Raw genomic sequence first — 12228 nt, 5'->3', positions numbered from 1 at the left:
TATATAGTGCTCACTTTATATTATTATTTTTATTAAAATATGTGCACTGTAAAAATGATAAACAAAAGAAATAGTATTTTTCAATTCACTTCATACAAGTACTGTAGTGCAATCTCTATCGTGAAAGTGCAACTTACAAATGTAGATTTTTTTAACTCAAAAACAAAAGAATATAAAACTTTAGTGCCTACAAGTCCACTCAGTCCTACTTCTTGTTCAGCCAATCGCTAAGAGAAACAACTTTGTTTACATTTACGAGAGATAATGCTGCCTGCTTCATATTTACAATATCACCTGAAAATGAGAACGGGTGTTAGCATGGCACTGTTGTAGTTCACGTCGTAAGATATTTACATGCCAGATGCTCTAAAGATTCATATGCGTCTTCATGCTTCATCCATTGTTCCAGAGGACATGCTTCTATGTTGATGATGCTCCTTAAAAAAATGTGTTAATTAAGTTTGTGACTGAACTCCTTGGGGGAGAATTGTATGTCTCCTGCTCTGAATTCTACCATGTATTTTATGTTATGGCAGTCTCAAATGACGACCAGCACGTTGTTCGATTTAAGAACATTTTCATTGCAGATTTGACAAAATGCAAAGAAAGTACCAATGTGAGATTTCTAAAGATGGCTACAGCATTCAACCCAAGATTTAAGAATCTGAAGTGCCTTCCAAAGTCTGAGAGGGATGAGGTGTGGAGCATGCTTTGAGAAGTCTTTAAAGAGCAACACTCTTATGCGGAAATTACAGAACCCGAACCACCAAATAAGAAAAAAATCAACCTTCTGCTGATGGCATCTGACTCAGATGATGAAAATGAACATGCGTCGGTCCGCACTGCTTTGGATCATTATCAAGCGGAACCTGTTGTCAGCAGGGACACATGTCCTCTGAAATGGTGGTTGAGTTATGAAGGGACATATGAATCTTTAGCGCATCTGGCACGTAAATATCTTGCAACACTGGCTACAACATTGCAGTATGAATACCTGTTCTCACTTTCAGGTGACACTGTAAATGAGAAGTGGGCAGTGTTACCTCCTGCAAATGTAAACAAACTTGTTTGTCTAAGCGATTGGTAGAATAAGAAGTAGGACTGAGTGGACTTGTAGGCTCTAAAGTTTTACACTGGTTTATTTTTAAATGCGGGGGGGTTGGTACATAATTCTACATTTGTAAGTTCAACTTTCATGATAAAGTGATTGCAGTACAGCACTTGTATTAGGTAAATTGAAAAATACTATTTTCTTTTTTCTAGTGCAAATATTTGTAATAAAAATAAATAAAAAGTGAGCACTGTTCACCTTGTAATCTGTGTTGTAATTGAAATCAACACATTTGAAAATGTAGAAAACATCCAAAAATGTGGGGGAGGTATAGCTCAGTGGTTTGAGCATTGGCCTGCTAAACTCAGCGTTGTGAGTTCAGTCCTTGAGGGGATCACTTAGGGATCTGGGGCAAAAATTGGTCCTGCTAGCGAAGGCAGGGAGCTGGACTCAATGACCTTTCAAGGTCCCTTCCAGTTCTAGGAGATTGGTATGTCTTCAGTTATTATATTATTATTATTATAAAATATTTAAATAAATGGTATTCTGTTATTGTTTAACAGAGTGATTAATTGTACGATTAATCATGCTTAATTTTTAATCACGCAATTAATCACAATTAATTTTTTTAATTGCTTGACAGCCCTAATTCTCTCACATAACTTAATTACATTAGAGTAATCAAATGGAATTTTTTCAAATTGCATACCCATAATTAATGAGTTGCATAGTCTTAACTGCTTTCTCCTGAACAATGATATTAACTTACTTAAACGAAATTCACTTTTATTTAATTCTGAAGACATCTGGACAGCTCTCTAATTGATGTTGATGTCCAGCCAACTTACCTCCGCATAATGGTGAAGGATAAGGTTTGTATTTTCTTATTACTTTCATTTAAAATTGAGAATTCCACTTTTCATGTCTGTTGTTACTCATTTTCTGGGTTTACTTTTGGCTATTGTAGGGCCTAAATCTTTTCCCATTGAAATCATGGCAAAGCTCTTACTTAGATCAACAGAAGCAAGACTAGACTCTTAGGAACTTATCCAGTGCTTGGTAAAGTTAATTGGAATCTTGCCATTGAATTCAATGGACACTCAGATACTCAAAGTTGTATAGGTACGTAACTCCCATTGAAATCAATCAGTTAATTTCAGTGTAACTTAGGCACCTAAGTACCTTTGAGTATTTGGGCCTTACTGGCTTGTAATGTCACACCAAAAGAGAAAAAAAAAGGCATAGGTCTAACTGATTGGTAACCACGTAAGTCTGAATAGAAATCAATAGTGTCATTCGGTTAGGAAATAAACATAAAAGTTCAAAAGTACTCACAAACCCTTTTTTAAATATATTACTCCAAGTGGTGTGTAACCACACAGAAAAAAGCCACTTACCACACTGATACTATTTGTGACCAAGAAGAGAACTGGGGAGGTATGGACAGTGAAATATACTGGATTCTCCTCACAACTTTTTTACACCAGAGTAACTTCACTTCAGTAGAGATACTGCTTGTTTATACCAAGCAGGGCCGGCTCCAGGCACCAGCGTGCCAAGCGCGTGCTTGGGGCGGCATGCCGCAAGGGGCGCTCTTTCAGTTGCTGGGAGGGCGGCAGGCAGCTCCGGTGGACCTCCCGCAGGCGTCCCTGTGGAGGGTCCGCTGCTCCCGCGGCTCCGGTGGAGCATCCGCAGGCACGCCTGCAGGAGGTCCACCGGAGCTGCGAGACCGGCGGACCCTCCGCAGGGATGCCTGCGGGAGGTCCACCGGAGCCGCAGGACTGGCGAGCAGCAGAGCGCCCCCCGTGGTGTGCCGCCGTGCTTGGGGCAGCGAAATGGCTAGAGCCGGCCCTGATACCAAGTAAAGTGAGACCAGGGCCGGCTCTTCCATTTAGGTGACCTAGGTGGTCGCCTAAAGCACCAGGATTTGGAAGGGCAGCATTTTGCTGCTCTCAGTGGCAATTCGGCGGCGGGGAGGTCCTTCCGCACTCCGGGTCTTCGGCGGCAATTCTGTGGCGGGTCCTTCACTCGCTCCGGGACCCGCCGCTGAAGTGCCTCGAAGACCGGGAGCGCGGAAGGATCCCCCTGCTGCAGAATTGACAACGACGACTGGGAGCGCAGAAGGACCCCCACCTAGGGTGCCAAAAACCCTGGCGCTGCTCCTGAGTGAGACTAGAATTAGACCTACAATTTGTAGTTTACAGAGGACAGAAAGAACTGGATGTGTATTCTGCTGAAAGCGCCTTTTAAGAGACCTTCCATTTTCTGTCATTTTTGGTGATTTTTTTGTTTTTCAATTTAAATTGAAAACCAGAATCCCTATTTATAATTATACCAATTGCATAAGCACAAATTTCAAAATTACTTTCTCTGAAATAGATTCTCTTTCTCATTTAATTGCTAGTATAACTCAAACATCATTTCATATCTTTCTTTAAAAGTGTCACTTTTCTATTACAGCAATTCAAGCGTGCATATTATATATATTACATACACCTCCCATATAATGTAAATGAAGGTTGTTTAACACACAAATCAGTTATTTGAATTAGTATTAAAATACAATACATGATTCAGACCTATCCTACCCTTCAGGTCATAGTATATGTTAATGGTATTTCCGTATGCTTTCTATCTGGATAAAAAAATATTTTAATAGGATATATTCTTTCCTATTTTCCTTTAGCCGTTTCAACTTGTGCTTCCTGCAGAGGTGAAGCCAGATAGCAGCTCTGCTAAAAGATCTCAGACAACTGGACATTTAGTTATCAGCATGCCGAAGGTATGTACATTCCTTTGGGCAGACACCATACAAAGCTACTTGTATATCAACAGTACTTTGAGAAACATTTATAGATCGTACCTGAAATATGTTACTAACTAATGATATCAGATCAACATTTACTGTCAGAACTCATATCTATTAGAAAGAGCTTTATTCTTTCTTTCTTTCACAAAAAATAATCCTATTAGAACTGTTTAACTGTATTATTCATTTTAAAGCAAACTGCAGTATTTAGTATTTAAATATTTCATGAAGAATTTGCACTCCAAACAGAGAAGAATTGTGATAGCTCATGAGAACTAGAAAATTTAAACTGACTATGACTAGACAAGTCTACTTACAACTCTAAAATGAGTGAAATGAGAAAAATACTTTAAAACATATGCATGCTTCACGTATATATGATGCAGACTACATTACGGCCCAGGTATGCTGGTCCAGCCAAGCTTTTTTTGACACAGTACTGTTGGGAAGATGCAGAGTAACTTTTTTGTGCTCCCCTATCCTTTTAGCATAAATTAGAGCAGGCTTGAAGCTGCTGTGACTTACCATAGCCAGGATTGAAGGATTACTGGAGAACCAGGTGCTCTGGCCGTACCCTATGCATCCTATGACATGCTCTTATGCTGTGCAACCATTGAAAGGTAGTGTTCGAACTGGCTATGCCAGCTGTTCATTGTCCTGGGCATTCCTCTTATGCAAGAGGAATCCCCAGCTGTCCAACTGGGGCAGTTTTCCCTTTCCCTTTGCACCATGATTAATTGCTCAGGGGATACAACTCGGGGATGAGGATCTGGCCCCATATTTAAAATTCTTTCAGTGACCATAATCTACGGAGGTAGCCATAAGATAGGAACAGTATTTTTTTTTAAATGTCTTTTATTCTAACACAGTTATTTTTAAATTTTTATTTCCTTTACTCTAGTTCTGTGTCTTATATCTAGTCTTTTCCCCTCAAGTTGCACACAATCTGTTCTCCCCTGCCTGGAGAGCCTTTCATTAACTCATATACTGTAGCTCTAACAACAAGCTTGCAACTTCACCAGTAGCTGGAAGTATGCCTATGATTTCACTCGCTTGATCAAGATTCACATCTTGGTAATGATCAAAATTCACTTAGATGTAAGCCTGCTAAATTTGTGCTTTTCTTAAACTGATTTCTTTGAAACATAGGCTCTGACATTAGGCATCTTTATTGATGCACCTTCTGAATGTTTGTTTGAATGGAATGAATCTTGCATAGATATTTGTTTATCCTTTCAATTTTTTAAAATACTAATAGATGCCTATGCTCTTAGTGTCCTTACAATATATTAAAATGTACAATATCCCAGATAGTCTCTAAATATACTCAAATATCCTGTCTAAAATTACCTGCCAAGAAAGCCAGTCCTTCATACGCTAAGTAAATATTCCCTCCTTAGTGTCATGATTTGAATTGTATTTACCCTATAGTTAACTTTGTGTTTTAGCTAAGTTATTTAGATGAGGGGTCAGATTTACTAAGTTCCTTGGTTATTAAGGGTGGAATCCAATCTGCCAGATCACAGCAGAATCATGAACAACGAGGAAGTCTGCTGAAAAGAGGATTAGGGAACAGGGAAGCTGCACAGCCCCCTCCACATTTCTGTGCCATGCTTATGCATTTGTCCACCCACAGTGGTGTATGTGTGAGACAAGAGCAGAACATGCTGACCCCTGTTGCCAGTGGGTCCAGAAACTGCATGGATCCACTGGTCTGAAAATGCATGTATGATAGGAGCAGCAGCGTACATTGGCTTCTCCTGCCCATCTCCTGCCTATACCCAGTGACAGATTCCATTCCTCATCCCTAGGCACATGTGGCAAAGCACATGACTTATTTAGCGGAGATGTAGACCATTTTCCAGAATTGCAGGAGTCCTACTGACACTATGGAGATATACCCCATGAAGGTATCTCTGGGCTTCTTCGGGTGTTAAAAAGCATAATTAATAAAGGTTAGCAACATTATGGAGACCACCAACTAGGCTCATTTAGGCTAGTATAGCTGAGATCATCAGCGTTACTTGTGAGTATTCATTTGATAATATCAGGCTTAATATGCATTACCAGAGTAAAGATGACTGAGAGCTCATGCAGAGTTCTCTCAGGATGTGTCAGTGATAAGGCAAGCCTAATAATTATCCTGCTATGTTTAACCTTTGTATTCTAGATTTACAGTTATTCCCAGAAGAAAATGATTTGCATCTAGATAAATGAGTTAGCAAATTTTTGATGTTAGTGAAATTTAAAGAATATTATATAATCTAAATAAATAGGCTTCCTCCCTGTAGGCTTTCTGTAATACTCTGGAAAGGCCAATCACTTCTCAGTAGTGACCTGATCCAAAGCCATTGAAATCAATGAGAATCTCTTCATTGGCTTCAATACTCTTTAAATCAGGCCCCAACACTTTCAACACTCATCATCCTCCATTCTGTTCATAGCTTTCAGTTCTTTTAAAAGCAAAAATAAATGAGCCTTTGTCTTGCTCCTCTGTGACCTTGGTGTAACTCAGATTTTGGAGAGAATAAATTCCACATGAAGTAAAAAAAAAAAGCATTTTATGTTTCCAGTCACATTGCTGTTAATTCTGAGAATTAATATCCTTGCTTTTCTTGCAGCAAGGATAATAGTTTTCAGCATATTTTCAGCTGGTACTTAGCAGTTCCTTTTCTAGATTCCTCTGAACAATGTTATTAAAATAGCTCTCTTTCTATTCTCTTGCAAAGTCCTCTGGCTGTCTGAATAGTCCAAATAATAGCAATAGCAATGAACAGAAATCTCCTTTTGCAGAATCTGTGTTGATCAAGTACAGTAGTTACAAATTATTTTGTATATGGTTATTTAAAAACATCATATTTTTCTTCAAGTTATTGTACACATGTATTCCACAACTGGTGCACATGTGCCACATGCATGCAAGATTGGATTCTTTTTGAATAACAGTGTCCATTGGGACCATGCCTTTGTTCTGAACACTCACTCTTCATAGCTGAGGGCACAAAGGGCCGAGTGGCCGGACTTCCCTCCATGTCTTTCTTACCACCCGTGTCAGTGAAACAGAACCCCAACAGACTCCACAACTCTGCCCAATGTGTGATTGTTTGTGTTTTCTCTGGTTGTTAGGCGTGTTCCATAGTAAAGTTAGTTTAGCTTAGTTAAGCTGGTTGGCCAAAAAGAATGAAAAGAAGACAAGCTCTTCAACTTTGGGAGTGCCTTTTGTACTTGACCCTGGTGGACATGGCAGAGTCGAAAGCCCTAGCATTCAAATCCTGTCTCTCCTGTGAGGCAACTATTCCCGTTGACGATGAATGCTCAGAGTACCTCTTCTCTCTCAGTGAAGCACATATTCCAGATAAGTGCTTGATATGTTGTTTTTTCAAAGAGGGCACAAAAAGTGAGGGAATCCTGCCTAAAATTCGTCCACTTGAAGAGATCTGTGAGGGCATCCTCTGAGCCCAAGGGGGAAAAGACTGACAGACAGGACCTGACTGTCTCTGTGAGTGCTTTGGTACACCATGGGTCCACTCTGATCTTCAGGGCTCATTTGTCATCAAGAGAATCCCACCTGTCTCAACACTATCTCCTAAGAAGAGAGAAAAGAAAAATCACTTCTCCTAGGGTGACCATCCACTTCAAGTACACCCAAAGATATCAGTCAGAACGTGCCCAGACTCATGCATCATCTGGCCTCCTGCAACTATGTGAAGTAGTTTACCCTATTTTATCTATGCTGCATGCATGGGTGGTTGAGATCAGTGTTTTTACCCAAAAGACACCACATAGATATGATGATTGAAGTTCTATATGAAGTCCTCTCTTAGTTGAACTGCTAAAAGGATACTCTACACGTGCGGTGAAGTACCATTCTCCGCACCCCTACCTACCAAGCTATTGGTGACAGACACTTCTTCTCTCAAATGGGGAACTCATCTAGACTACCTTCTGAATCAAGGCCTGTGGTCCTCCCAGGAGGTACATCTCCACGTAAGTTCCTGGAGCTCAGAGCCATTTGATTACGATGCACAGTGTATCGGCCCATGCTTCACGGACCTGCAGCAGGTGTTGAAATACACCCCACTGTCCGACACCCTGAGAGCCCAGAGCTACGAGGTCCAGATCCACGCCCTGGTCATGGGAGCCTTGGGTGCATGGGACCCCCACAACAAGCTGGTGCAGAGAGCGTGCAGAGTAGGTTGGCACTATGCCCAGCTCATGAGACAGCTTATGGTGTCTGACGCCATCAGGTGGTCCAGAGACATCACTGAGTACATCACAGGACACCGTCAGTACTAGAATGAGTAAATGAGACTGCCAGTCAGGAAAATAACCCACTTCCTTCCCTGATGAACCAAGGGATGCACCCCACCCATGTACCTATTTGCTACACCAATACTGACTTGAACTCTAAATACATTCTATGGGTGGCATACTCAAGATCATTTATCCACTGACGCTTTAAAAACTCCCGCACCCCAATCTGGGTCTATGCTGGTTATACACTAAGTTTGTATCTTGTGAACCTTGTAACCAATTGTGGCAGGGTGCCACAATTGAAGGGCTTAAAACAGCATGGGGAGAGGGCTAAGAAGGAAAAAGCTGGGCTGTCTGGGGAAAACAGCCACAGCTGTAGCCTGTGTAATTAGGACCAAGCTTATAAGAGGGCATTGGGCCAGAAGGAACAGAGTCTCTCTCTAGCAGTAGAGAGGGAAGGGCCTGGCTGCCTGGAAGCTGAGAGAGTACCAAGATTGGAGCAGGGCTGGAGGAAGGCCAGAGGAGCTCGGGGGCTCTTGCCTAGAAACCCCCGAGACTGCAGGCCTTGTTAAAGGCCAGAAAAGGGTACCATGGGGCAGCTCTGGGGGAAGGCCCGAGGAGCTGGGGAGCTCCAGCCTAGAAACCACGGCCAGCTCCGGGCACCAGCTAAGGAAGCAGGTGCTTGGGGCGGCCAATACAAAGGGGCGGCACTCCGTCCACTATTGGGGCAGCCCATCCAGGTCTTTGGCAGGAATTCGGTGGCGGGTCCCTCAGTCCCTCTATTCCTCTTTGAGCTGCTGCTGAAGTGCCGCTGAAGAGGAAGAGAGGGAGTGAAGGACCCACCACCGAAGAATGGAGTAGCGCTATTGAGCTGCCGCCGAAGTGACACTGATCGGCTTTTCTTTTTTTTCCACTTGGGGCGGCAGAAAACCTGGAGCCGGCCCTGCTAGACCCCACCAGGCTGCAGGCCTTGTTAAAGGCCAAAGAAGGTACTGGGATTGCAGAGGGCAGCGCAAGGGCAGGCAGAGGCAGCAGGTCCAAACCCCACCTTGCTGGTGATGAATGGCCATTACAGACTGCAATCTGCCCCAGTGAACGGGGGCTAGATGGTGACTGGCAGTAGCCACTGAGGCGGGGTGGGGATAGGGGGTAGGGGAGACCCAGATCTGTGGGGGTACTGCCAGGGAGCAGCCCCCAACGTAAAGAGGCACCGGGGTCCAGGAGGGACACGGGGGCCAGAGGCAGGGATGGACACCGGCCCTCAGAGGGCGCTCCGGAGGCTGGCGAACTAATTCCCTGGATGACCAGCAGGAGGCACTGCACCAGTGAGTCATCGCCCCACTACACCAATACTTGTAATCGCTCATAACTCAAGCCTGACCCCAAATGTACAGTACCTTCTCTCTTCACTTGTGTAAATTTGATTTTAAACATTAGCTTTAATACATCTGCAAGCTGGGAGGGTGTGGGCATCTCCACTCTGCCAATAAGCAATCTGTCTATGGAAATAGTACATTCATCATAGTGACTCTGCGTCTCTCAGGCTTACAAAGCTCCCTAGCCGACAAACTCAGCAGGCAATGCTCAGACCATGACAAGTGTCCTGCAGAATATCTTTTGCAAGTGAGTATCCAAGAATAGACTTATTTGCCATGAACGAGAACAGCAAGTGTCAGATGTTCTGCTACTGAGAGGGTCCAGCCTAGGCTCACTGTTGGATGACTTCCTCATTCCTTAGGCATCAGACTTCATGTATGCATACCCACCTATTCCACTAATACTGAGGGTCCTGAGGAAGGTCAGACATGGTGCAGCATGATGATACTGGTAGCTCCTGCATGACCCACACAGTTTTGATATTCAGACATGATGAATCTATCAACACAGCACCCAGACACACTTCCAGAGCCACCTGTTGTGATAATGCAGAGCAGAGGCCAGATTCTGTACCTGGTTGCTGGCTGGCTGGTGTCCATGGGCAGATCCTGCTCCATGAATGTCTATATCCATTCTTGTTTGTACTAGAAAAGATTCCACTAGACTGACTTGTGTAGCAAAATAGGAAAAGTTCTCTATTTGGGAACACAAAAACATGTACTCCCACTAGAAACCTTAATACCAGCTAGTTTGGATTAAAGCCTAAAAGCATTTGAGACTTTTCATCCATTCCAGAAGAGTCCAGTCCTCTTGGCAGCTATTTGTGCTCATCCTCTTCCTATTGAAGGTCACACAGTCTTCTCACACCCAACAGTTGCTTCATCTCTTAATTGTCTAATTCATGTCTTTCTTCCAATTTGAGAGACTCCACCCTTCTGGAACTTCAACACTGTGTTATTGGCATTCATATCAGCCATCTTTTGATCCTATGCCAACATGTTCTTTGTGTCATCTGCCTATAAAACCAACCCTCTTACTGGATATCTCTTCAGCCCAAAGAATAGAAGAGACCCAAACCCTCATGTCAGAACCTCCTTGTACAGTATTCCAGAAGGACAAGTTGACACAAAAGCCTCACCTGAAGTTCTTGCCTAAAGTTGTCTCTGACTTTTTCACCTGAATCAAGACATCCATCTGCCAGTTTTTTTTCCCAAGCCTCATACTCATCAAGGGGAGGTGAAGCTTCACACATTAGATGTTGTCTAGTCCTCTTACTATCTGGACAGGACAAAACCATTCAGGAGTTCCTTAGTCCGTTTCTGGCCTTTGCTGAGAGGATGCAAGGTCAGTCAATATCTACCCAAAGACTATCTGAATGGGTTTCTGACTGATTCAGAACTTGTTATGCAATAGTTCACTTGGAACCATCGTAGATTAGAACCCACTTTACTAGAGCTCAAACAGCCTCTGCAGCTTCCTAAGGGGCACTCCACCTTAGAGATTTGTAGAGCACCTACCTGGAGTTCAAGTCATACCTTCACCCAGCACTACTTATTTGGAGGTGGCTCCAAATCTAATGCTCAGTTTGGCAGAGCTGTCTTTATTCCCAGTAGATCCTAAGCACTCCCCTCCAGACAGAGGTCACTGCTTGGGAGGCACCAGAAATGGAAATACATGTGGGCAATCACTCAAAGAAGAAAGAATGGGTTACTTACTCTACAGTAACTGTAGTTCTTTTAGAGCTGCGTTGTCCACATTTATTCCATGACATGCCCTCCTTCTCTGCTCTTATAGAGCCTATATCATCTGGATTCCATTTAGTGAAGAAATTGGAGGATAATTGCAGCTACTCCATCCTTTATTCCCTTGGCTACAGGGAATGAGAGGGAAATTCAGGGCACAGGTGTGGCCTCAAAAGAAACTCCTATTCAAAAAGAATCAGATCTTGGGGTGCATGTACACCTGAAGTAAAATAAATGTAAAGACCACATCTCAAAGAGCCACAGTTACTACAGAATAAGTAACTATTCTTTGCAACTAACATGGTACAAAGAAGACTTGTTATATGGATGTTTTATAATAATTTCACGGAGGTAAAATTGGTTATAATTTTCTTGTGCATGTATGTTGCACTGCATAACACTGCATGAAGTGTATTTTATTATGAGTAAACTTTAAAATCCAACAGAGGAACCACAGCGTAAAGTAAAAACTCATAAAAGTGAACAAAATTCACATTCTCACATCAGTTATTTTTTAAGGAACTCATACAACAGTAATGAGGTAATGTAAATATCTAGATGAAATGTTTATAATGGTTTAGATCCTATTGTTAAAAGCTCAAGACAGTCAGAAAAATATTACATAAAATGTTCATGTTTCCACTGTTCTTTATTTAAAAGATTGTTTACATGCTTTTGCACATAAATCCCAGGATACGTTGTGACAGCTGTGGTTATGTATTTTTATTCCAGGTTCAAGAAATAATTAGGGCTAACCGAAAAACACCCACTTTGGTCGAACCTTCTGACAGCAACAAATTGCAGACAAATATAAAACGGTAGCTTTGTTTTTTCTTTCTTTACAGCCTATACTTTTTTTGCACATTAGTTATTTACTCGTCAGACTATTGCTGCCCAATGAGTATATAATCGTTCAAAGTATGAAAATATTGATTTGTACAAAGTAAAACTTTACATAAAAGCTTTAGACAAATGGCCTGTCCAGTGCTGTTTGT

General features: G+C 42.2%; 1 protein-coding gene across 2 annotated transcripts in view; it reads left to right on the top strand.

Moving 5' to 3' along the window:
- DNAAF11 (dynein axonemal assembly factor 11) overlaps nt 1-12228 on the top strand; it is a 61153-nt gene that overhangs the window by 41460 nt on the left and 7465 nt on the right. For both annotated transcript variants that reach the window (XM_050941033.1, XM_050941031.1), the window contains 3 exons: nt 1854-1923; nt 3738-3833; nt 11966-12051. In XM_050941033.1, coding sequence (XP_050796990.1) covers nt 1854-1923; nt 3738-3833; nt 11966-12051 — 252 coding nt within the window. The remainder of the gene's footprint in view (nt 1-1853; nt 1924-3737; nt 3834-11965; nt 12052-12228) is intronic.

Source organism: Gopherus flavomarginatus, chromosome 2, assembly GCF_025201925.1.
Source record: "Gopherus flavomarginatus isolate rGopFla2 chromosome 2, rGopFla2.mat.asm, whole genome shotgun sequence".
Taxonomy (NCBI): Eukaryota; Metazoa; Chordata; order Testudines; family Testudinidae; genus Gopherus; species Gopherus flavomarginatus.
This window is presented reverse-complemented; position numbering and strand designations above follow the sequence as displayed.